The sequence below is a fragment of the Podarcis liolepis genome, assembly GCF_965112155.1.
Source record: "Podarcis liolepis genome assembly, chromosome: 14".
In the NCBI taxonomy this organism is placed as follows: domain Eukaryota; kingdom Metazoa; phylum Chordata; class Lepidosauria; order Squamata; family Lacertidae; genus Podarcis; species Podarcis liolepis.
This window is the reverse complement of record NC_139569.1, coordinates 16,136,606-16,164,138: the sequence shown is the minus strand read 5'-3', so window position 1 is coordinate 16,164,138 and position 27,533 is coordinate 16,136,606. Positions and strand designations below refer to the sequence as shown.

Sequence of the window (27,533 nt, the reverse complement as noted above, 5' to 3'; positions counted from 1 at the left end):
ATCACCTGCTGAGCTCACGGATCTAGCAGACCCAGGGAAGTGAACCTTTTTCAAACCAAGGACCACATCTACTACTATTAGTATACAATGACCTAAGCAACTTGGGATCCGTTTATGTGTGAGATCATCATTCGGGACCCAGTCCATGGTTACAGAATGGTGCCAATAATGCCCAGGTTGCAGGTTCAATCTCAGTATGGGACAGCTGCATATTCCTGCACTGCAGGGGGTTGGACTAGATGATCCTCAGGGTCCCTTCCAACTCTATGATTCTATGGCTCTATGACTTTAACCCATATATGCCCACTTAACTGCTTTGACCTGCACTGTTATAGGTGCAATATAGCACTCAATCCCCATTTGTAAGAAACTGATCTTTTAGAGTGGCAGCAACCTACACTTCAGAACTCCCTGCCTATTGACATCAGGCAGATACTGATGCTGTACCCTGCTAAAAACATTTTTGTTCAGAAAAGCCTACCCATATACAGTGGTACCTCAGGTTAAGTACTTAATTCGTTCCGGAGGTCCGTACTTAACCTGAAACTGTTCTTAACCTGAAGCACCACTTTAGCTAATGGGGCCTCCTACTGCTGCCGCCCCGCCGGAGCATGATTTCTGTTCTCATCCTGAAGCAAAGTTCTTAACCTAAAGAACTATTTCTAGGTTAGCGGAGTCTGTAACCTGAAGCGTATGTAACCTGAAGTGTATGTAACCTGAGGTACCACTGTATGTAGAATCTGCTTTTCACTTATTGCTGGTTTCAATAATTATTTGAATGTTTTAAAGAGTTGTTTTAACTGTTTCTATTGTTTTATTCTTTTTTGTAAAACCACACCAACATTTTTTAAAAAATCAAGCACTGTATAAATTCCATGAAATAAAATGCATAATAAATAAAACAAAAGCCTGGCTGTTGGAAAGAAATGGTAAAGATGTACATCTTCAGCATTTGTCAAAAACTGTATAATGAAGGTTCCAGATGCACCTCTGTGGGACAGAGCTACATAACTTGGGGGCTGCCACAGAAAATGAGCTCTCCCTGGCCACCACCCCCATCCCTGAGCTTCTGAGGGTGGTGGGAGAACCAAGAAGCCTCTTCTGTATGGTTACCAGACTTCCCCGTTTCCCAGGGACAGTCCCCGGATTTACAAATCTATCCTCAGACAAAATCTGTCCCCGGAAGGTCCCCAGATTTCATTTAATGTCCCCGGATTTATATTTTAAGTGTTGTAGATTTATTAGTACGGAATGAATGTTGTGTGATTGGTTCAACGGCACAAGACACATCATATGGGGACTTCCAGCGAGGCAAAATGGCGGGCGCCACGGCAGTGAGCAGCTCCTGACGCCAGCCAGAGCCAACTGTGCTGGCTCCGGGCTGCTGAGACTGCTGCTGCTGCCGCCACCACTGCTGAAGACACCCAGTGCGTCAACTTGGGGAACCGCTGACCCCCCTCCCCCTGCAACTCAAATCGAGCTGGGAGCGAGAGTGCCCAGCTGACTGCCCAGTGGCGCTCTGGGGCCAGGAAAACTCCGGAGCCAAAGCAGGGAGAAGGAGAAGAGGAGAACAAGGGAGAGAGAGACAGAGGAAGGAAAAAAAGAGGGGAGCCCCGACCTTGCTGCGCTGCCACTGCCACTGAGGAGAGGTAGGAGAGCACTGGGAGGGCAAGGACATGTGACAGAGCCCAGACCCAACCCGAGCCTACTCCACGGTGGCTAAAACTCCAAGAGAGCAGGCCAGGGCCCAGAGGAAGGCCACGCAACTGAGAAGACCACAGAAGATATAGAAGGATATCAAGTGATCTGGAAAAACAAGAGCCCTCTGGATGAAAGAGGCTTTGACCCTGGCCGCTTCCTCAGAAGCCAGGGAAGTCACACTCCTTAAAACGAGGAACAAGAACCCACAACTCACCCATCCCATTGCCTGAAAGCCCCCGTACCCATCCAGCCCCCTGGAAGTTCCCAGCAGAGAAGTCAGAGAAGATGCCGCTGGAGGCTGCTTTGCAACACTGCATCACCAGCGCCTAAGTCCGGGCACTGGCCCTTCAAATTCTTGCTTAAATTTGCATCTAAGGAGCAAGGCTTGGGCACTCCATAGGGCCACTGTGAAAGCAACCGCCATTGCTCCTGGGTGACTGCACAGAGAGCTGTCCCAGGTCCTGAACTAGCCTCCTATACCTGGAAGCAGCACAGCTGCTGCATTCTCCTGGATTCGTGCTGCAGGAATCCAGCCTCCCATAAGGCGTTGTCTGCGATCCCATGAGCTCCCAGCTTTGCCAGAGCAGAATGTCCTCTGCCAACCTTTTCCTGCTTGCTGCTGAGCTGCCATGACAGATGGCCCCATATAAATCATAATCAAGAAAAGCATTCAGAGCGCTGCAACCCAAGCCCTGGAAAGTCCTCCTCCACCTTCCTTCTGGCTTTGGAGTCTTTCCCCAGGCATCACCCCCACTTCAAAAAACTCCTCAAAAACCACCTTTCCCACGGTTCCCTTAGGCACAACCTCCCCTCCAAAAAGACTCCATACCCTACTACAGGGAACCTCCAACCCCACAGGCTCCTCACTTCTGCCTCACTAAGTCAAAGTACAGTGGTACCTCGGGTAACAGGCGCTTCAGGTTAGACGCTTCAGGTTACAAACTCTGCTAACCCAGAAATAGTACCTCGGGTTAAGAACTTTGATTCAGGATGAGAACAGAAATCACAGCGGCAGCAGGAGGCCCCATTAGCTAAAGTGGTACCTCAGGTTAAGAACAGTTTCAGGTTAAGAACAAACCTCCAGAACGAATTAAGTTCTTAACCTGAGGTACCACTGTATGTGTAACAGAATTGAAAATGGAATTCTTCCCATATACCCTCCCATTTCATTGGCCGTCCCCTGCGGTGAATTCTAGGTTATAAGTTGCCCAGGGCAAGGACCTGTCCTCTGGTACATTGTTATGATCATTATTATTTTGATTTATTGACTGGCCTTCACTGTTAAGGTCCCAGGGTAGCTCACAACAAATTAATATGCAACATTGAAAATCGTTTGGCACCATTTAATGACACAGGTAACTCACAACTTACGGGCATTTACCGTATTTTTCGCTCTATAACACGCACCTGACCATAACATGCAGGTAGTTTTTAGAGGAGGAAAACAAGAAAAAAATATTCTAAACAAAACAGTGGATGTATGATTTTTGTGGTTCATGCTGTGGCCACAGACATGTGATCTGACGGTGAGTTTGGGGTAGCCCAATGCAAAAATCCTGAGGATCCATGTGGGTCCATGCTTTGTAACCACGTTTTTGCGCCATTGCGGCCCCATGAAACAGTGGGTGCGTGTGTGTTTTTTGTGCAGGCTGTAGCCATGGACATGCTATGTGATCCGATGGTGAATTTGGGGTGACCGAGTGCAAAAATCCTGAGGATCCATGTGGATCCGTGCTTTGTAACCACGTTTTAAGTGGGGAGGGAAGGAAAAGCACTCAAGGGACAAGGAGCACACGTGGGGGGGGGTGGAGAAGGACGCTGCTAATAATGCAGGAGAGGCTCCTCTCCGGCTTTGCTCCTTTAGAACAAGCAGGCTCTGCGTCTCTCCCTCCTCCCCAGCAAGGAAACCACTCTGAGACAAATCAAGAAAAAGTGCGACCAACACTCTCCCCCAACAAGCACAGTGAGGTCAAAACACACACACACAGAGAGAGAGAGAGAACTGGCCCTAAAGTTGCAGGGCGCTGGAAGTCGCAGGGGCGCTGGGGGAGTGAATGGGAAGCAAGAGAAGGAGAACGATCCCTCACACACACACAGACACACAGAGTGTCGATTCTAAAGTTGCAGGGAGAGTGAAGGGGAAGCAAGAGGAGAACGATCTCTCTCACACACACACAGAGACACACAGAGTGTGGATTCTAAAGTCGCAGGGAGAGTGAAGGGGAAGCAGAGAAGGAGAACGATCTCTCTCTCACACACAGAGAGACACAGAGTGTCGATTCTAAAGTCGTAGGGGCGCAGGGAGAGTGAAGGGGAAGCAGGAGGAGGAGAACGATAGCTCAAGCACACACACACACAGCCCCTACAGTGGCTAATCCAAAATCGGACAGCAAAAAACTGCAGGCAGGGACAGAGAGCAGGGGTTGTTTTAAAGCAGCCAACTCCCGCTCTGCTTCTCTCCCTCCTTCCCGGCTCCGCTAGCTGACAGGAGCCGCTTACACCCGCTTTGCTGTTTCAAAGCGAGCCATGGACTGCTCACGACTGCAGCAGATTCCCCCGCCATCTGTAGGCATTCGCTCCATAACACGCACAGACATTTCCCCTTACTTTCTAGGAGGAAAAATCTGCGTGTTATGGAGCGAAATTTACGGTAACTTGTGTGCATTCAGCTTTATGCTGTTGGCAGTGTGTGTGTGTGTGTGTGTGTGTGTGTGTGTTTAAAGGAGTACAAAGGGGGCAGGCAATCCCACCCACCACTGAAATAAGACTTTGGCGATCCCACCCACCACTGAACCTAATGTGTTTTGACTGTACACGGTTTTGGCTTTTTGAGGGACTGTGTATGTTCCTGGGAAGAAACATGATTGCCTCCGTGCTTTGAGGAATGCTGACTGGCTGGCTATTTTATCTGAATATGTAATTCACATAGACCTGTTGGTTAGAACATGCTGCTGATAACGCCAAGGTTGCAGGTTCAGTCCCCGTAAGGGAAAGCTGCATGTTCCTGCATTGCAGGGGGTTGGTCTAGATGATCCCCAGGGCCCCTTCCAAAAGAGAAGGTAAAACAGGAAGAAAAAAAACCCAAGAGTGGCATTATGTTAATCTGAGCACTAGGAACATACTAGTGATCATGAGCTCATGACCCATAGAAAAAACCTACATAATACAATAGGTGCAGTAACAGTAAAGTTAAAGGTAAAGGGACCCCTGACCATTAGGTCCAGTCGTGGCCGACTCTGGGGTTGCGGCACTCATCTCACTCTATAGGCCGAGGGAGCCAGCGTGTGCTGGTCCCGGGTGGAGGTTACCATGGGGTGAGGTCCAGGACCTGGGTCGAGGGTCTGTAGACTGTCCTCCACGGGCGAGGTGGGGTCCGAAGCGAGAAGCCAGGCAAGGACAGGAATTCTGAAGGAACAGGACTGGGTGCTGGCCGAAACAACTCTTCAATGACGTTGCTCCCGCAACCTGGGACCAGGCTGACTGGCCTTTATCTTCTCTGAGGCCAGGGGTGGTCCCGGCCCCCAGGAGACCCGCCTCTCCTGGCCTTAAGGCGAGCACTCCTCCTGGGAGAAACCAGTTCCCTCCGTCTCTCTGCCCTGAGCCTCTGCAGTTCAGGAGAGGCTGAAGGGTTACTGGACCCAGGGGGAGACTCACCTGTAGGCACTGAGTCCTCAACCACCTCCGGAGCCAGAGTGAATTCACCTGGTGCCTGCTCCTGAGGATCCGGCACAGGTGCAGGCGTTTCAGAATCAAGGCCCTGCCCCAGTTCAGCTGGCCCTGGAGGCGGGGACTCCTGTGCAGGCTGGGATTCCTCCGGTTCAGCCTCTGAATCGGATTCCCAGGCCATCACACAGCGTACAGCTTCCAGGTCATGTGGCCAGCATGACTAAACCGCTTCTGGCAAACCAGAGCAGCACACAGAAACGCCGTTTACCTTCCCGCCGGAGTGGTACCTATTTATCTACTTGAACTGGCGTGCTTTCGAACTGCTAGGTTGGCAGGAGCAGGGACCGAGCAACGGGAGCTCACCCCGTCGCGGGGATTCGAACTGCCGACCTTCTGATCGGCAAGCCCTAGGCTTTGTGGTTTAATCCACAGCGCCACCCGTGTCCCTTGCAGTAACAGTAAAAGATCTTGAAAAGGTTAGGCTCCTCACAGGGACGTCACAGATATGATGCAAATCAAGAACAGGTGACATTGCCAGGGAAGGACGATGATAATCAGAATACATGCTTCGCGTATGGATTTCTGAGGCTTTAAGTGCAAATCATAAATGTTCAGGTTAACTTCCTATTTTTAATTCCCCACGTAATGAAAAAATAGCAACGGCAGAAGATCTAAATTTGCCTGACATGTTGTGCAACTTAATTTACCTGATTTCCTACTATTGTAGTAATTATCACTCACAAGCAGCCAAAGGAGCTATACTAACTCTGGTTAAAATTCCTTACTGGACCTGAAAATTCCCTGCTGGCATCCATTTTTCCCTCAACCATCAATAAACTCTCACACACTTCCGACTGCTAATTTGCTCCCTGCTAGTTTCCTTTACCTGTAAGATTCTCTCTCTTTTTTAAAAAAGAAAAGAAAATGAATAGCTAATTAAGACTTTTTAAAAAAATCTTATAAGCATATATTTTGTTCTTACAACTATGCACTCAACTGAAAGTATTTTACATTTTGCATCTCCTTATTTTGAAAGATCTGAATAAGCTAATAAATAGAATCAACAAGCTTGCAGCAAATTCTGCTTCACGTATGGAAAAACAGAGGTGAGAATTTGGGGTTATCATAGGGCACAGTGACTTCTGCCTACAATAAAGAACCTTGCAAGCTTGCAGGAAAGCAGAGATGCCAAAACTTAGTAAAAGAGTACATACTTTATATGCATTAATAATAGTCCTCCCTTTCTCCTTTTTCATTCCAACAGGCTTTTGGAAACTGACCACTTTTAATGAGGAGGCTGGTGCCGTTGTGTTTCATTAAGGTAAACTATATGGTTTGAATGGATTTTATACAGTACAGTGGAACCTCGGGTTGTGAACGTGATCTGTGCATGGAGGCACGTTCGCAACCCGCAGCGCTGCGTCTGCACAGGTGCGGGTCGCGATTTGGCGCTTCCGCGCATGTGCAAAGTGTGATTTTAGTGTTTCTGCGCATGCGCCAAAACCCAGAAACTTCCAGGTTCGGTGCGGTGTGCAACCCGAAAACGCGTAACCTGAAGCATCTGTAACCCAAGATACCACTGTATAGTCTTCTATCAATATTCAACTGGTTTTTAATGATGTGGAGGGCCACAGGAAGATATTTTTATGTATGTATGTAGCTTTTAATTGCAAATATAACAGAAAGAGAACAACCCTTTGCCAGATGTCATCAACAATAAGAATATTCCATCGATCCTGATTTAAACGCATAGATTAATAGAGGCAGTCCACAGAGGTATTTAAGTGACATTGGCCACTACAAGCCATGCATGGAAATGGCAGAGAGATCTTAGAACCAATGGTGCTGGATATTCATCCTTCCAACCTTGCAGTCCCTTTGCTACCAAAAGGCGCCACAGAACCCACTTTCGTTGTCTTACATTCTGATGGCTGCTACAGTAAGACGGCCTGCCTTCTGTCCCACAATATACAATGTCCATGCACAGAATAATTATGCCACCAGCACATGTCCAAATTATACCAAATCAGACCAGAAATTAATCCTAAGGAATGTAATGTCATCTGCTTTCTGCCACAACTCCCATCAGGGCTGCCTTATTTTAAGCTGTAAAAAATGTACACAGAGAGAAAACAGGATGAACTTCCATTTTTTCCTATAGTAAATTAACGATATGAATAAACATGCTTTATATTTAAATTTAATTTATAAACAAAACCTAAATACCGCACAGGTGCCTATATTGTTTGGCTGGTTTGGAAGGCAACCCATACGTCTGGTGAACAGCACCTGGAACCTATTTTTGAAACTATCTCATTTCAAAACAGCAAACTACTTAAAGGCATCCTCTGATCAGTCCTACTAACAACATTTCTGATGCACCAGGAAATGCCAGTTCCACCAAGGGGAAATGTCCTGATGTTATGTTGAGGCTGACCCCATCAGTCTTACATGTTTTGCATGCAGAAAATCAGTCCCTGGCATCTTCTGCGAGAATAGTGGTGGGAAACCTGTTTCAGCCTGAGTTCCCTGTTAAACTGCACCATTAAACCACACTAAGAACCATAGCTTTGTGAGGGGAATAGGGGTCTCTGAACAATGCTCAGCACCTTTAACAAACTACAACTCCCAAGATTCTGTGGGAGAAGCCATGACTGTTTAAAGCGGTATGATACAGCTTTAAATGTATAGTGCAGATGGGGCCTAAAAGAAATAAATTAAGAAGCAAAATATTATAGACAGACAGATACACAGATGGATTAATGGATATAGACACACCCACCCACCCCTTGACATTTGATTTTAACTAGCTAATTTCAACAGAAGTCTTTAAGTCATTTACAAATCCCAACCAAAAGGAATCAATTTAAGAAATGCAATACGAATTCCACATTCACACCCTACTTTTACAAACTATCTACTACTGATACCACGTTATACTATCCATAATTAGATAAGTATCTCTAAACCAGGGTTTCCCAAACTCGGGTCTCCAACTTTTTTTGGACTACAACTCCCATCATCCCTAGCCAGCAGAACCAGTGGGTCAGGGATGATGGGAATTGTAGTTCAAAAACAGCAGGAGACCCAAGTTTGGGAAACCTTGCTTTAAACAATGTACTTAAGTAAAACAACTAAAATTTTTAGGCAGCATTCCCTAATATAATAATAATAATAATAATAATAATAATAATAATAATAATAATAATATATTTGTACCCCACGCATCTGACAGGGTTGCCCCACTCTAGTACCTTCCATGTGCTGTTAGGCTACAGCTTCTATAACTCATGACAATTGGCCCTGCTGGCTGGGCCAGGCCAGGGAACAGTAGTCCAACATACCCAGAGGGGGCAATTTAGGGGAAGGTCTGATTTAAGGTCATGAACACCCTTCTTCACCACTATACAGTGGTACCTCGGGTTACATACGCATCAGGTTACAGACTCCGCTAACCCAGAAATAGTACCTCGGGTTAAGAACTTTGCTTCAGGATGAGAACAGAAATTGTGCGGCGGCAGGAGGCCCCATTAGCTCAGGTACCTCAGGTTAAGAACAGTTTCAGGTTAAGAACAGACCACCAGAACAAGTTCTTAACCCGAGGTACCACTTTACAGGCCTCCCCATCCTCACTTCAGCACTGCCAACTGAAAAAAAGAGTGATACAGTGGTACCCCGCAAGACGAATGCCTCGCAAGACAGAAAACCCGCAAGACGAAAGGGTTTTTTGTTTTGGAGGCGCTTCGCAAGACGAATTTCCCTATGGGCTTGCATCGCAAGACGAAAGCCCATAGGGAAATGCTGGCGGTCGGGAGCAAAGACTTTCGCCCACAGCCGGCCTTCAGAAGAGGACCTCTTCTGAAGGCCGGCGGGGGGCAAAAGTCTTTGCTCCCCCCCCCCGCCTGCCTTCCCCCCGCCTGCCCCGGGCGATCTTAAAAAGCTGGCGGGCGGGAGCGAAGCGTTCGCTGCCGACCCCCAGCATTTTAAAATCTCCAAGGGACAGCAGAGAAGTCTCTGTCCGGGGGAGATTTTAAAATGCTGGGGGTCGGGAGCGAAGCGTTAGCTGCCGACCCCCAGCATTTTAAAATCTCCCCGTGTCCCGGGGAGGTTTTAAAATGCTGGGGGTCGGGAGCGAAGCTTTCGGACACAGCTTTCCGAAGTGGGGCGGCTGGGGCAAGTGTCCCCGCCCCCCTCCCCATTTCGAAACAGCTTTCCGAAGTGGGGCGGGTGGGGCAGGTGTCCCCGCCCCCCCCCCCGCCCCGCTTCGGAACAGCTTTCCGAAGTGGGGCGGCTGGGGCAGGTGTCCCCGCCCCCCCCTTCGGAACAGCGTTTTAAAATGCTGGGGGTCGGGAGCGAAGCGCTGCCGACCCCCAGCATTTTAAAACCTTCCCAGGACACGGGGAGATTTTAAAATGCTGGGGGTCGGCAGCGCTTCGCTCCCGACCCCCAGCATTTTAAAACCTTCCCGGGACACGGGGAGATTTTAAAATGCTGGGGGTCGGCAGCGCTTCGCTCCCGACCCCCAGCATTTTAAAACCTTCCCGGGACACGGGGAGATTTTAAAATGCTGGGGGTCGGCAGCGCTGCCGACCCCCAGCATTTTAAAATCTCCCCGTGTCCTGGGAAGGTTTTAAAATGCTGGGGGTCGGCAGCGCTTCGCTCCCGACCCCCAGCATTTTAAAACGCTGTTCCGAAGGGGGGGGCGGGGACACCTGCCCCAGCCGCCCCACTTCGGAAAGCTGTTCCGAAGCGGGGAGGGGGGGCGGGGACACCTGCCCCAGCCGCCCCACTTCGGAAAGCTGTTTCGAAATGGGGAGGGGGGCGGGGACACCTGCCCCAGCCGCCCCACTTCGGAAAGCTGTTCCGAAGCGGGGAGGGGGGCGGGGACACCTGCCCCCGCCGCCCCACTTCGGAAAGCTGTTCCGAAGCGGGGAGGGGGGGCGGGGACACCTGCCCCAGCCGCCCCACTTCGGAAAGCTGTTCCGAAGCGGGGAGGGGGGGCGGGGACACCTGCCCCAGCCGCCCCACTTCGGAAAGCTGTTCCGAAGCGGGGCGGGGGGCGGGAACACCTTCTGAAGGCGGGCAGGGGGCGAAAGTCTTTGTCCCCCCTGCCTGCCTTCCCAGGGGCTTTTAAATCGCCCCGGACAGCGGAGAAGTCCTCCGCTGTCCGGGGCGATTTTAAAATGCCGCCCGCCAGCATTTTAAGATCGCCCCGGACAGCGGAGAAGTCCTCCGCTGTCCCAGGGTTTTTTAAAATGCTGGGGGTGGGAAGAAAAGCCCTTGTTCCCCCCCCCCAGCCTTCAGAAGAGGTCCGGGGACAGACTGTCCCCGGACCTGGTCTGAAGGTGGTTTCCCTAGGAACGCATTAATTGATTTTCAATGCATTCCTATGGGAAACCGTGCATCGCAAGACGAAAAAACCGCAAGACGAAGAGACTTGCGGAACGAATTAATTTCGTCTTGCGAGGCACCACTGTACTGCCTTTTTATTTAGGGAGCGTCAGTTCTGAATTTTAAAAGGCAAGTCCAAGAAACAGAAGTGACATCTGAGGGTGCAGCAGCTGGCAGATTCTGGCAGAAACAGCGTTGGCCACCAACATCGATGTGAGCATCCAGGCAAGAGAAACGGACACCGAGACGCCTGAGAGGATTCTGTGCCAGAGCTGCGCATCCCTCCGCCAAGATCTGTGCGCCAGAAGTTGGTTCCTACTTAGAAGCCAGCAGAGGAAGAAGCACACTTAATGCCAGCCAGGAGAAGATGTTACATACAACACAAGAGCTCCCCTGCTGGTGCCCAATGGACGGCCGCTTCTATCTTTCTCGCCTCTCAAAAGGCATGCTCCGTGGAGTTGCTTGAAATAATCCAACAAGCATACGAAACCCCAGAGAGATGTGAGCAGGAAAACAGCTCTCCCAGAAATCTTTATGCCAGAGACAAAGCAGCAAAAAGTGAAGGGCGAGGGGAATAAATGTGTTTTGAAAACTAAAACTTCATTGGGAAGATGGACTTCCTGGCTCCTGAGGACGCACGGCGCATTGCACAAACACACAGACAGACACACAATCAGAGGGCAAACCAATAAAAAGACCAAGGCAAATAGGCAGGCAGACCGGGAAGGAACAGCGGAAAGGAAGGCCACAAAGCAAGAGTGATTCAAGCAGCCTGGAGGCAAGGCCAAGGAACCCTAAGGAGGCTGCCAGCTTGCTGCCTTTCTAATGAAGGCTCTTGGAAAGAAAGCAGAGAAGTTCAAGTGGCCTCAGGCTGAGTCTTCCCTCACTCACACGGAGCGCTAAGTCAAACCATGGCTTAACGCAATGAGGAAATGTGCAGGCTCCCAGAGAGGAAGGTGCAGCCTTAATGCAGGGCCAGGTGTAACAGTTCCCCTAACCATTACTAACGATGAAACAAGTGTAGGAAAGGCAGCATCAAATCTAAGTGCTCCTATGGCCCTCCAGGTGTTGTGGGACTCCAACTCCCATCAACCCGAGGAAGCCGAGCCAATGGTCAGAGCGAATTGGAGCTGTAGTCCAGCAATGTATGGAAGGCTACAGGTTCCCCATCTTTACCTAAGGCTTCATCTGCACCATAGATTTAAAGCAGCAGTCATGTCTTCCCCAAAAAGAATTGTGGGAATTGTAGTTTGTTAAGGATGTCAGGAGATTTCAGGGGGTCCTTCTTCTTCTTTGGCGATCACTCATAGCCAAGTAAGATTGTCTTCCATGAACACAGTTTTAAAAATGAGTCTGTATGTGACTGTGGAGGCCAATTCTGGACCCACACGTCCTTCCACAGTGGGGACATTGGTTTCCGGGCTGGAGTTGATCACGGTGTGGATTTGCCAAGCGTGCCTTCCTCTTATTGACCTCCCAGAGCTATGGCTCCCAGAGTGCTTTAACAATCAATCCCTTTTACGAGGAAACTCTGGGAACTGTAGATTTATGAGGGAAATACTGACCTCTCAAAAACTCTCAGAACCCTTAACGAACCACAGCTGCCAGGATTCTGTGGGGGAAGCCGTGACTGTTTATATTTAAAGCAGTACCACACTACTTTATAGTGTAGATGCGGGCTTAGAATATTTACTGGTACAGCGTCCTAAGAAAACATGCCAGTCAGGGCACGGTGCTGGTTAGCGCTGATTGGAAATATACTGCAAAACATCTGAAGGACACAGGTTAGGGAAAGCTGGTGTAGAAGATGCATAGGACACTTAAGGTTCTGATGGAGAAAGATGGGGCTGGCCTGCTCAACCATGAAGAACACTGATTTTCAATTATAAAATACAAAGAGATGAGGTGTTGGCAATGGTAAGTGGTGAGGAATCAAGGTTTATTTCCATTTAATCCTAACATTATCTTTATGAGAAATATCAGAGCCAGCCTTATGTTCCTGGAAAAAAGCAACAGCAATTTGTTGTATATTAAGAAGAGCAAGTGGCAAATGGTGCGCAGAGAGACCTTTTGAACATGCAGAGTTCCAAAAGAAAAGAATGACTCATCCTTCGTCTAAGCACCAGCCACACAGAGTGTCCTGAAGGACTCGGCTAAAGACTCTCCCTCTGAATGAGTTTTGAACATTACCAGATGCTCAGGTTAAGAGACAAAGATCACAAGGTTGAAGACATTTCGGAACGTAATGATTTTGGAAATGTGATGCAGCCAAGTCAGGCTATTAACACTTGCGTTGCTCTAAAGTCTAAACCTCCAAGCTTGCAATGAGGACAACAGAGCAACCTGAGTTTGCAGAGGAACATGTCATGAGCCTGGGTTCACATATGACACTAAGCTTAGACCACAGCTTGCTTTCTGGCATCACAGCAGTAACAGAGGAGTAGGAGAAACCCTGAATTTTGGCAGCATGCATTTAAACAATAGTTTAACTGTGGTTTACGGTGATGTGCAACATTAGCCTAATAGACAGCAACTTTTAATTTATCACATACCACCACAAACTCTAACTGACGCCCCATCCAGATGCATCAGTCTTAGATCTTACAGAAAACCTGCCTGAAAAGGCAGCCTATCAAAATGAAGAATTCTGTTTTAGAAATGCTCTCATCTAAAAGAATAAGGAAAGGTCATAGTTCAATGCTAGAGGATGTCTGTTGTGTGTTTAAGGTCCCAATTCCAATCCTTAGTACATCTGAGACTATTCCACTAGCCAGATGTCACACCAAAGTTCCTGTTTGACCCAAATAAAAACAGACGGTTGCATCCAACAAAGTTTTACTCAGAGCAGGCTTATAGAAATTAATGAACAAGAAGACTAAGTTAGGTCCATTAATGTCAATGTGCCTACTCCGTGCAAAAAATTAGCTGGATACCATCCAAAAGGATCAATTCCTTAAATTGTGCTCAAGTGTCACTCAAATGATTGTCTTTTAAAGAGACTGAATAATTCCTTGAGGCACAGCAGTTCAGGACTAATATTATCATTTGGTGGGTGTCAAATCATCCTAATAAAGCTAACTGTTATCTTCTCTTGAAGCCTTTTTAATTTATTTGGTCATTAAAAAAACCACAATATATGTTCAAAGAATGAGTTCGCTGCTGGATTAAAGTGAATCTACAGCACATGGACAGAAAACCTTCTAAGATCGTAATTACATTTTAAATTTTCGGTTTAATTATTTAGCTATGCCTATTTAAACCATTACAAGCATTGCCTATAAATACACATAACATGAATATTAAAGACTTAAGAGATCCCCTTTCCTTGAACACGGAGCATATCGCTTCTCCAAAGATTGTGCATCTTAAGAGTGATACTTTTCAGTTTTATAGAAGCAGGGGGTTATGTGCCAAGGAGACTGCAGGGCTGCAGATCTCATTGCCCATCAAATTTCTTGTAGTTTGGATCCAGCGGACATGGAGCAATGGATCCAAACTACAAGAAAGAAGAGTCCACCTAAACATTAGGAAGAACTTCCTGACAGTAAGAGCTGTTTGACAGTGGAATTTGCTGCCAAGGAGTGTGGTGGAGTCTCCTTCTTTGGAGGTCTTTAAGCAGAGGCTTGACAACCGTATGTCAGGAGTGCTCTGATGGTGTTTCCTGCTTGGCAGGGGGTTGGACTCGATGGCCCTTGTGGTCTATTCCAACTCTATGATTCTATGAAAATACTTTGCAAACCTAACAATAAGTACGTCCAGACCCATCTAGTCCAGCATCCTGTTCTTGCAGTGACCAACCAGATGTCTGTGGGAGAATCCACAAGCAGGACCTGGGTGCAAGACGCCATTTCCAGCAGATAGTATTAAGAGTCCTCCTGCCTAGCACCACCGAATGCAACACAATGGGCTCATGTTAATGAGGAAGCTGACTGGTGCCTGTTCATGCATTATGCAAAACCAGGGGAAGAAGAGGATTGGCCGGGGGGGGGGGGAGGGCTGGAGATATTGCCATATAGACTCATGAACTCACTTCATCTCAAGCAGATCACCCTCTCCTCTCCTGCTATAGTCTTCTTTTTGCAGCAATGCCCACATGGAGGCTTAATGATAGTTAAGAATTAATTAAGGACTGCTCAGAAACCATGGTGTGAAAGGATCTTGCTTAGCTTCAGCCACGGCAAAAGACCAGGTTGGCCCTCACGTATTGGCTCAGAAACATACAGGGAGTCCTCGCAGCTGCGTCAGGATCAATGCTGCACGATCAACTCGCCTCTATCCCGTCACAAATCAATAACTGAACATGCAAGTTACAGGTGGCCTGGTATTGCTCATTTTTGGCATTTCCCTTCTTCCACAGGCAGCTGGTGTTTGCTTGAACTTGACTTTTCAGATACACACTACGCTGTGGGTTGCCAATGAATTCCAATACACTCAACACGCACCCAATTTCCTGATGTAATTATATGGTATTGGAAGTGCCACCCTCAGAACGATTTATGTAAAACTCCTGATTAGATCAGAGCCAGTTATTGGCCTTCCCTGTATCATTATGATTAACACACTTCATAACGATATCTATTGTTCAGCGTGCCACCACACTTTAGCCGTGACAGCTGCGGATCAGATGATATTTTTGTTCAGTTAATTATAAAGCATTCTGCAATAACATATATAGAATTGAAGGAGAGAGAGAGGAAATACATTGAGAGCTGTGCACAACTGAAAGATCAGTCTAATCCTGCTGCATGCTAATGGCTGTTGCCTGGCCTCCTCTCAGCAAAACCCCTTACGTTTTTCATGAAAATTTATGACTGAAGCCTTAAGAGGCAGAATTTCTGGAAATCTGAAGACATGGACTAAAATTACAAATAATCACAATGCCTGTATTGAGAACCTGAAGCTACTTGGCTTTGAAGAACTTGCGCAAATAATTAAGTAATAAGGGAAGTCACTGAGACAAGGGGGAAGGGAGAGTTATCAGAGGCAATGCTCATGGCACCATCCTTGTCAATGGTGGCATAGGTTGTTCTCCGTGGCACAGAGCCACCTTCTCTCAGCTTAAGATGGAGCCTAACTGGGCAGAGATACCCAGGGGACCATGTCTTGGCAACCTCCAGGTTAAATCATGCCATGTCTTGGCAACCTCCAGGTTAAATCACATTAAATGTGGAGTTGCTTTGTGAAGCTCTACAGCATGTTATTTTGATGATCAGTCCGAAACAGCAGTGGCAAGGCAGACAGTTTTTCCGGGTCATGTGGCCAGCATGACTAAGCCGCTTCTGGTGAACCAAAGCAGTGCACGGAAACGCCATTTACCTTCCCGCCGGAGCGGTACCTATTTATTCACTTGCACTTTAATGTGCTTTCGAACTGCTAGGTGGGCAGGAGCAGGGACTGAGCAACGGGAGCTCACCCTGTTGCGGGGATTCGAACCGCCGGCCTTCCGATCGGCAAGTCCTAGGCTCTGTGGTTTAGAGCACAGCGCCACCCGCGTCCCCTTCTTTTATGCTACCCTTTTAAAATTACTGTCTCACTCCTTTTTTGTTTTAATCTGTATTTTTTTGTATTACATTTATATACCACCTTTACCTCCCAAGGATCTCAAGGTACATGGTTCTCCTCCTTCTCATTTCATCCTCATAACAACCCTGTGAGGTAGGCTAGGCTCAGAGATGGTGACTGGCCCAAGGTCACCCAGCAAGCTTCATGGCTGAGTGGGGATTTGAACCCTGTTCTCCCAGGTCCTAGTCCAACACTCTAACCATTACACCACACAGGCTCTGCTCTAACTTGAATTCTTTATAAGCCAGGAACTTGTTGAAGGTGAAGCATAAATCAACACTCACACACACACACAACTATAAAAGGAATAAGGAGCATTGAATACAACCATTATGACCTCTACTCAAATCTTCCAATTCTTTACCATAAAACAGGGGTGGGGAACCTCAAGCTCGGGCGCCAAATGCAGCCCTCTACAGTGGTACCGCGCAAGACGAATGCCTCGCAAGATGAAAAACGCGCAAGACGAAAGAGTTTTACGTTTTTTGAGTCGTTCCACAAGACGAATTTCCCTATGGGCTTGCTTCGCAAGACGAAACGTCTTGCGAGTTTGTTTCCTTTTTCTTAAAGCCGCTAAGCCGTTAATAGCCGCTAAGCCGCTAATAGCCGTGCTTCGCAAGACGAAAAAACCGCAAGACGAAGAGACTCGCAGAACGGATTAATTTCGTCTTGCGAGGCACCACTGTATCACACACATCCTACCCTCAGACTACCTCCCTCCCTGGCCTTGCTTTGCACCCTCCTTCAGTGTTTTTGCCTGGCTGGAATGTGTCCTTGAACTCGTAGAATGTTTCTTGTTTGCCTGGATGAAGGACAGAGTTGTGTGTGAAAGTGTGCTCAGAAATTAGTCTGCTACACCAAGGTAAAATTCACATTAATTGCTCTGCCCACTTTTGCCTCCAGCTCCGCCTGTTGCCGGCATGCGGTCGCCAGAAGATTGGCCAGAAGAGAATGTGGTGGGTCAGATTCAAAATGGCTCCCCATCCCTAATTTAAAAAGAGACACATCAATCTTATTTACTCTTCAGCCAACACATGAAGACAACAAGCCCTGTAAAACTGAAAATTGTCACCTCTAACAGGAAAGGCCATCACCCCACTTGCTCGGGTGGTGGGGACAGGGAAACAGGATCTAAGACCATTTATCCTATGACTCCGAAATGAATAACTCTTGAGAAGAAGAACTCCTGTGCCCGCAATGATTTGGTAGCATTATGCAAAAACGTGCTCCCTGACAGGCTCCATGAATGTTAACCACTCCAGAATCAAAATGGCAGTTTATATGCTTCTGGGGGAGTTGCACATATGACTCATTTGACACAGGAACACAGATACGGGAGCAATTTTCAGGAGAATTCTCTCGTGAATGGGGCGGGAGGGGTAATGTTAGCAAGGCCCAATTACTCATTCTCTCGCCGGAGTTGCAAAGTAATGGTTTGCATTTCATGACACACCTATGCCTCAGAGACCTTTGGGAAGAGACTACTACAGAGGGATTACGTGCTGTGATGATGATAATCTCAGCTATAACTAATTCTTCCAATTAGCATGCTGGAGCACGCCATGCGTAACATTCAAAACCATAGTGTCTCGGGAACCGGCTTAAGCAGCCGGAGGCAGGAGGGCAGGCTTGCTGCAGCCACAGGACTGAGAAGTGGAGAAAAGAATAGAGGCGGCGGCAGCCATAACGAGGAAATCTCTCATTTCCCTTTATTTATTTGTTACCCTGTAAGGTTAAGCATTGATAGGGAAAGGAGCAATAACCAACCAACAAACAAGGAAACTTTGCACCGCCAGACAAAAGTGTACAGAGTTGCAACTGACTGGTCCCACATTCAGGCACTCCAGAGTGCAGCTAGTTCCTGCCGAAAGGAAGGGGAGAAAGAACCGGGAGAACACTGGAGAATCACCCAGGTGCCCTGCTTCACCACCTGAGGCAAAATAGGAAAGTGCTGCTCTGCACCACCCCTGACAAAGCCCTCCTTACCCAAGCTGTGAGGCAGCACCCACAAAGCGGCAACAGTGGGTTCCGACAAGCTCTCGGGAGATTTCAGAAATATCTCGTGGGATTTCGCCAGAAGCCACCACTGGTTGGAGGTGGTGAGACGTCTGTAGGGGCACTGCCCAAGGCAGCTACTTCAACCCGCCCCATGCATGGTCCGGCCCTATGACATCAGATGATTGACAGTGGGCAGTGGCTATCGAACTGGTCTACCAGGAGCGAACAAGTTCAGTGGCTAGATCTGCTAGATCTGACCAGATCATGTTCCCCAACTCATACCTTAACCGGCAGCACTGTGACCTCCAATTCATTGTCTTGGCCAATGCTGGAATTTAGGGTCATGCTAGAGGAAGAGGAATGCAACAGAATGGGGATTTCATTGTACAGACACAGGTACAATGTAGCAAACATTAACATGGATCCAGTGGCGTAGCGTGGGGGGTGCAGGGGGGGCTGGCCGCACCGGGCGCAACATCTGGGGGTTAGGGTTAGGGGGCGCAAATCCACGGGTTAGGGGGCGCAAATTACTTGCCTTAACCCGGGTGCTGACAACCCACGCTACGCCACTGCATGGATCAGGTTCTAGTCTGGTGCCAGTTCCCCTGGAGAAGGCAGCAAGGCAGGTCAGGATGCAGGGCCATGGAAGCAAGCAAGCAAGCAACTTGTTCCAACAAGGGCTAAGAGCAGATTCAGGCCTTTTAAGCCGGACTACCTCTTGGAGACTCCACCCCCTTGTGGAGACCGCCAGGTTCTTAAAGGGCCAGCCACACGGTCTGAAGATGGTCACTTCTCCTCTTCTGTTCCACACCCCCTGCACCAATGGACCAGCAACATGCAGAGGGGGACACCTGGTTCCTCGGGCTCAGAGGAGGGCTCCTGTGAGTTCTAGCCCCACATGCCCTGGTGGTACAGCAGGATCTTCTGGGGTCTCCTGTCTGACAACCACAGTCCCAGTGGTCTCCTAATCTCCAGCAGCAGCTCAGAGTCTTGAAAACGATCCTGCTGGTGCATTTGCAACCATATATATATATATATATATATATATATATATATATATATATATATGTCCCTCAACATTGAAGGAGTAGTAAAGAGACATTTACAAGGGCGACAAAATCCAACACTCGGATTAATCCGTCACAAGCAGGCACCTCTGCAGATATTTCCTCAAGTGCTTCAGACAAACAGAATTTGAAGAGGGCTGTACGATTTGTCAAACATTTCAAGTGCCAAATTTAACCTTTTTTTCTGACAGAAGCTGAGCCTCATCCACCCATAAATATTCATCGCTGGAACTCCAGTGTATGCCTGCCTCAACAGAGCATTTCAAACACTGGGGCCGAATGACCAGCATATTAAAGCTTCTGGCTAAAGTGTTATCTTCAGCCAGCAAAGAAACGGACAGCGGCTCGGATTCCAGCAGGCGTTTCCTGCCTCGGCCTTCCCACTGCAGCCCCTTCCCTTTCCCACCCACCCACCCCCCATCATAAAATCACATAAAGGGATTTTATAAGCATCTAGTTCAAACCCACTCTTGATGCAGAAAACTCAGGGCTAGCATATCCCAAAGAAAGGGCAGCCTAGCCTCTGCTTAGACCTACAAAAAGGGAGACTCCATCACCCTTTCCGATAACTACGGCAAAGTTGGTAGAAACTGCCCCAACAGGAGTGAAGAATCTCTCTCTCTCTCTCTCTTTTAGCTTGAGGGCCACATTCCCTTTTGGGCAACCTTCCAGAGGCCGCAATCCAGTGGGAAATGGGGCCAGACCAGAGGCAAAAGTGGACATGGTGAGGAGTGTAGATTTTACCTTTGAACGGCAGGCTAGAGTCTACAGACACCCCTCTGTCCTCCATGCAGGCAAACAAGAGGCATGATCAGAGTTCGGCAACACATTCCGGACAAGCAAACACACCCAGGATGTAAAGCAGAACCTGAGGCTCCCCAGCCATGCATGGACAGATAAACTCCTTAAGATCTAAGCCAATGCTGTTCATAATGCACACAGCAAGTTCAGCACTGAGGCCTATAAAAACTGACAATACAGAGAAGAGTCTTGGTTAACCACCAACCAACTTCTGAGATCACAGTAACTTAAAACTGATCCATGAGGCTTAACTGTAATATTTAAGCTGCAGGGCAAGCTTCGTCGCCTAAAGTGTCACTGTGTGCAAAGAGACGGGAAACAGCGCTGTTGAGGGCTTGCTGCTTAGTGCTACTCCTCTCCCCTCTGTGGTCAATTTATTTGCGGGTTAAACCAAAAGCCCCATGCATAAGTGCTCTCCATTCATTCAAGTCCATGTGCCGAAAAGGAAGCAGGCATCGCTGCACTAGATGGGTCCATCTACTGACTAGGGATGGGGAAATCTGTCCATTCCAGTTCCTTTCTGTTTCTACTTTTTCCAGCCTTCCATCCTGTTCTCCACATTATCCACATCAGTTTATGTTGTTGTTTCAAAAAGTCCTCTTGAAAATTCGTAAGTGTTCTTGTGCGAACTAATAGGTGCGTTTTTGCACACACCTTTTGCCTGATGTACACATTTCTTACAAAGCATGTTTTCAAAAACATAATGCATCTCTTTCTGTTATTTTCACTAACAGATGCACATTTGTGCACATTTTAGCTTGGCATATGCACTTCTGTACACATCACTTGGCTGAAGAATTTCACTGCAAAATTTGGAGAAGTGCAATTTTGAGCAATGGTTGCATTTCGGTGCGCATACTGTTTTGGACAGTGCAGATCAGGCCTTCAGACAAAAACTGAATAAATTTCTCCCCATCCCTACTTCTGACCTTCACCTATTTGGCAAGAAGTATGAAAGCTTTTTGAGTACAACTGTAGGCACACAGGCTCCTCCAGGCAAGCAAATCGGGAGCACCAATCCCACAGGAGTCCCGATACTTTGGAGGTCCCTGAAGCACTCCCAGCATGGGCTCCAGTAACCCAGCTGGAAATAAAGTCCTTGATCTCCCAGTTAAAGTCAGGGAAAGCTCCAGGGCCTGATTCAATTATACCTGAACTTTGGAAGGCTAATGTGACATGCTGGGTCCCTGTACCAGCTTCTTTGTTTGGAGGTTCAAACAAATTATTAACAAAACCCATGGCTAGATTTCTCACTCTGGCTGCAAAAACACGAGAGAAAAATCTTCCCCCGATTCATTCATTCATCCCCGGTTAAAACCTGCCCTGTTCGGCTGCTGTTCTCAAACATTACAATTTTTAATCTGGTTATGTTACATTATTTCTTTTTAACATTCTCTTTACTTCCATATTTCAAAGTATCTTTTTTCAGAAGTGGTTTAGCTACACCTGATATTTTGTTTTACAACCCAATTTAATGTATTTTGTATGTTATGGTATTTTATGTGTGTGGCTGTTGGTTTTTCTTTGGTTCAACTTTAAAGAATCTGCATCTTTAGAAGCACCTGGACATGTGCAGATGAAAATGTGCAGGTTCCCCATTCTGTCAAACATAAGGAAGCAGAAGAAATATTAGCACCGAGGACAGAATCCCATCACCCTAGTCCCCCCCACAGTTTCACTGAATGCCTGGAGGCACTTCTGAACAGAGCTATTATCAGGCAGATAAACAGCAAGAAACAAACCTCTTCATCCACTAATTTAAGCTGTGGGGAATAATTTCTCACTATAAAACTGAGTGAGAAATTGTTAATTGTTATTGAGTCCTAGGCTCAATAGACTGTCACAGGGTGGGGTGGGGTGGGGGTGTGCAGAAGAGGAGGACATCACAGATTGCTTGGAGAAAGAAAGATAAAGGAAAGTAGGTAAAGTAAATGCTGGTTTCCCCCGTCCACCAAAAATATCTTCTGATCAGCCCTATGATGCACAGAAAGGCACCTAGGAAAAGTCAGGGCTAAGACCACCTAAGACCTTTAAAATTCTGCATTGAAAAAGGGTCAAACAAGCCCTGCTAATTTGGAAAGCAGTGGTGAAAGATCACCCTCTTGGTGATTTGGTATTGCATATTTATAGCCATAAGAAGCTAGAACTTTAAGCTGTTGGCAGTGCTAGCTTAGTTAACTGGGCAATGTCTAAGTCTAGACCTTGATATCCAGAAGGGACTCTTTTGATATCCAAATAAGACCCTTTGAAATGAATGGGCCTGAATCAGTATTGTCAATTAATTTTAGTGGGTCTAAAATGAGTAGAAGGAACATTGGCTACAACCCAAAGTCACTTACCCAGCTGGTAAATATAAATAATGTACTTGCACTATTGACTATTCATACATACTGACATTTCCAATTGTAGTATTTCTCTGGGATATTTGTTTCCAACCCAACCCTTTAAAAAGTGACTTAAAGACAATGTATCATCTTGACTTGTCTGCTTCCTCAAAACTTCCAGTAATTTCATCAGAAACCATAGGAAAAGCCTTGGTTGTGGTTTGTGGCGAGTCTGAAAAGAGCTAAACCATAAGCCCTAGATTCAGAAAACCTGCTACACAACACTATGACACAGTGGCATGGCACACAACAACAAAACAATTAAGGAAGAGCAAACCAGCCACAATTTCCTCTCCAGTAGCCTTCATGTTTCTTTGTTCACACCAAGCCATGGGTGGGGTTTTTTTTGGGGGGGGGAGTAGCTGCTTATACATTTTAGAAGCCTAAACGAGAAACCCTAAGTATCTAAAATAATTAACCTTCAAAGAAAGAAAGAAAGAAATTAAAGGTTATCAAAACTAAGAAAAGGTTGTAAAATTTCTTTCAAATTTCACATAAGAAGTATTACTCCAACTGTACCTTGTACTTTTTATATAGCAAAACACTCTTACCTCAATTAGCTTTCTTTCATAAGCATTTGCCAGTTCTTCGTGGTTTTCTACTTGTTTTTGCTCAGGAATGGCAAACTCACTATCTGTGTTCCAAAGGTTTGGCAATACTGAAAGAAAAAAAACAAAATGCACAGCGCTAATTTAACTCGGGATTTTAAAAAAAAACCCAATCCTTTCTAGAACCTTAGACACTGCAGGCCCAAAACCACCACTGGACCTCAGAATTGGTTTGCATGAGCCACCAAGCCCGCTGGGCTCACATAACACAGAGACGACTCAGCTCTGAGTCCAGGAAACAGGACACAAACAGGCATGTAAAGCAAAAAGTGAGAAGGAATTAGCGATGGGGGTCATTGTGCCCATTCCGTTGGCCAAAGTGCCAGGCAGATTTTGCACCTGTCCCCAGGTTTGTCTCACAATTTGTAGTAGCTGGTGCTGAACGCTCACAGTAGGCAGCTGATCTACTGTATGGGACAGGATTGGACCCTCTGAATTTATGTGCAGCAAGGTTGCCTTGCCATCTTTAAGACCTGCTGGTGTGGTATTTATATTCTCATATACAATCTACAGAATTATAGTAAACCGAAAACACTGGATATTGTCTTAATACTTAGTGCTCCAAAACATAACAAAGTAAGAAGCCACATACTGAGCACTGACGGAAATCAATTTTTTTAATTAAAAATAATAATCAGTGAAGTTTTGAAATCAGTGGCTGAAATGGGTGGTTAAAATCCATGCCGTTTTGAAAAATCCAGGCTGCCATCTTGATTCAAAATTGTGATCAGTTGTATCCAAGCCTTGGTGAAAACGTGCTCCTTGATCTCAGAAGCCATAATGTAACATTTGATTATGGTATCTTCAAATATACACTGTATAGCGAGCAAACAACTTTCCAAAGGTCGATAAAGGCCAGGATTCAAGAACTTACTTGGTTAGTTTATAACTAGCTTTTAAAAAATATGTTCATTTAATTGTTATGAGGATATTCCATATTTTAATCAAACCATTATTACACTGTTGGGAGCCTTTCACACACTCCCCATTTTTTTTTAACAACACAGGGGTTTTTTTCTGCTGCAGTAAGTAAGCACATTTCAAATAACCTCCAGATCTGTTTCTGGAACTAAACGCCGTAAAATAATCTACAAATAGTTTACTGAGCACAACTTGAACAGGGATCACTGAGCAGACAAAGTACTTTGGAAAGAAGATGCTGCATAAATCATACACACACACACACAATCCTAAAGAAAGCATTAGAAGAAAGCTATCTAAAGGGCTGTCACATGGAGGATGGAACAAGCTTGTTTTCTCCTCTTCTGGAGGCTAAGACCCAAACCAATGTAGCATGGCAGGCCCTGCCCTGTGGACTCCTTGCCAACTGAAGTTGGGCAAGAGCAGGGGTGTAGGAAGGGGGGCGGACTGCCCTGGGTGCCGTCACTGAGGGGGCTGACATTCAGCGCACCGCCCACCCACAACTCCCAAGCCTACCCCGAGCCGTCAGGGTAAGGGGGGAGCTGTGCCACTTTGCCAGTGGCATTCCCCTCTTCCCCCTTTGTTTTGACAGCTTGGGGAAGGCTTGGGGGTTGTGGGCGGGTGGCATGCTGAATGTCCACCATTGGCGGCTTGCCCCTGTGGGTGGCTCGCTCCATCCCCGGCTGCAGGGCCCGCACACTGCTCCGGGCATCCGAGTGGCTATCCCGCGCCTGGGAGGGTACCCTCCTTTCTACGCCCCCCGCGGGAGTGCGCCCACCCTGGGCAGGATGGGCATATGCTCTGCCGCTGGGCAAGAGTCACCCCCTGCTTTCTTTTAGACATCTTTTTCAACAAATGTAGTTACTTTCGTTTTCCAATACACAAAAAGCAGTAACAAAGAAGAAACAGAAGAGATCAAAGTGATAGTGGAGATTTTAATTGTATTGTTCAAACAGGGCTTTGGAACAGTGATTTGTTGCCATTTTTAAATTAATTTATTATTATTTCCTCCAAGGAGCTCAAAGTGGTGTACAGTGGTACCTCAGGTTACAGACGCTTCAAGTTATAGACACTTCAGGTTACAGACTCCGCTAACCCAGAAATAGTACCTCGGGTTAAGAACTTTACCTCAGGATGAGAACAAAAATTGCACGGCGGCAGCGGGAGGCCCCATTAGCTAAAGTGGTACCTCAGGTTAAGAACAGTTTCTGGTTAAGAACGGACCTCCAGAACGAATTAAGTTCTTAGCCCAAGGTACATGGTTCTTCCTCCCCGTTTTATCCTCAAAAAACAACCCTTTGAGGTAGGTTAGGCTGAGAGAAAGTGGCCAGTCCAAAGTCACTTGCGTACTTTCTTATTGAGCAGGGAGGGATTCAAACCCTGATCTTCCAGGTCATAGTCCAACATTCTAACCGCTACATTACACTAGCTCTTAATTCTTATCGATGCACCTTTGATGTATTAACTGAAGTTATGCTTGTAGCATTGTGTTTTGACGTTGAACGCTGCCTGGTTGTATGCTCCACGAAATATTTAAATCAATAAATCGCAAGAGCAGGAACGTTATACTTAGGTGGTATTAGAGAGCTCGCAAAACCTTTAAATGAAATTGCTAAAGAAGGGGGTGCAGGAGAACATTCCTATGGAGAAGGCAAAAAGGCAAGTGGTCGATACATCCGTCGGAGTGCCTAGAGGAGGCTGAGATTTGGGGCTCTTCATCCGCCTCCTCACACACACAGCCTCTTTCTGTGTTGTTCAGAATCAGCTGTCAGCAGCCGAGAAGCCGCAACCCTGTATGTGTTTATTCTGGAGTTAAGTCCGATTGAGGACCGCAGGAATTAACTTCCAAGTAAACATAACACGGATTATTCCTGTACGTTACAAATCTTGTTTATTTGTGTAGCCAGAGCCATCACACGAAAAACGAACCTGCATGTTTGAAGTCTTACTGAGTGAAGTGGCATGAGTCAAAGGAAACATTATTGACAAGGCAAAGTAAGGGGGAATATTGAGAGGCATGTGGGGGAGTGAACAGGGAACTTTATTATCATCAAAGAATCAGACTCATTATGCTTTTTTATTCCAAAATGAACCCTTTCAACCCTTAATCCATTAATGAATATCCAGAGGGGGTCTAGCTTTCCAGTTTTTAAATGACCGGCTTCAACCCTAGAAAGCTATAGGGAAGCTATGGGGGAGGGCCGTAGCTTAGTGGTAGAACATACGCCTTACAGGCAGGCGGTCCCGGGTTCAATTCCCGGCATCTCCAGGTAAAGGCTAGGAGAGACCCACTGCCTGAAACCCCAGAAAGCTGCTTCCAGATAGTGCAGACAATATGGAGCAGGGACAATATGGAGTGAAAAGATTTCTGACGTGCAAAAGGTGTCAAAATCCTGGTGGAACAAGGGCCATTGGAAGTTCCTGGCTCTGCTTCAACACATGACTTGTGGGCCACTGCCATTTTCAGCCCTATCAGATAGGACTGTGAGCAAGAAAATGTTTGGGAAGCCCTGAACCACGGCAAGTCTTTACTTCCGGTGTGTGTATGTATATATATATATATATGTATATATATATATATACATACACACATACATACATATGTATATATACATATATACATACATATACATACATATACATACATATACATACATATACATATACATACATATATATATACATATATATACACACACACATACACACACACACACACACACAACTTTTCAGTTGATTAAGCTGTATATTTGGGGAGGGTGGGTGGATTCTCACTGAACTTATCTCATCTCACATTATTTCCAGCAGTCATGGAAGCAAGATGGGATGAAAGCAGATGAGAACACTCCCAGCGACAGTGCCGTTCAATAGCAGAGTTCTATTGTGTTTCTGTAAGCTGCCGTGGGGATCCTTCTGGACTAAAAAGCAGGGAGGAAATCAAACGGAATAAAACACAATTAAATAAAAACAAGAAGGGGAAACTTGCCAAAAAATCTCCTGCAGTAAATGGCCAGCAGTCTGAAAAGCCCTTCCAGCTCATTCAGCCGCATATTAAACACCCAGGACAAATGTACCAATAGCAAAAGTACATCAGAACTATATAAGGAGACCCCTAGACCCTGGGCTCAAAGAGGCTGTAAGTCTGTCATAATGCAGCCGTTTGTTGGTTGGTTGGTTGGTTGGTTTGCTTGCTTGCTTGTTTGCTTCCCACCTTTGCCCCAGAACCAGGTGGCTTACAAAAATTAAAACACACAGCACTAGAACAACAGAAAGCTACGAACATATAAAATATAATAGCTAAGAAGTAATTAAAATATAATGGAGTTAAAGTGAAGTAAAAACCAAATCATGAGAAGGGAAGACTCTCTGGAAAAGACCCTGATGTTGGGAAAGATAGAGGGCACAAGGAGAAGGGGACGACAGAGGATGAGATG

At 46.6% G+C, this 27,533-nt stretch overlaps 1 protein-coding gene across 7 annotated transcripts in view; it reads right to left on the bottom strand.

The window, feature by feature from the left end:
• SNX29 (sorting nexin 29) overlaps nt 1–27,533 on the bottom strand; it is a 229,999-nt gene that overhangs the window by 131,021 nt on the left and 71,445 nt on the right. For all 7 annotated transcript variants that reach the window (XM_083474289.1, XM_083474291.1, XM_083474292.1 and 4 more), the window contains one exon: nt 23,122–23,228. In XM_083474289.1, coding sequence (XP_083330415.1) covers nt 23,122–23,228 — 107 coding nt within the window. The remainder of the gene's footprint in view (nt 1–23,121; nt 23,229–27,533) is intronic.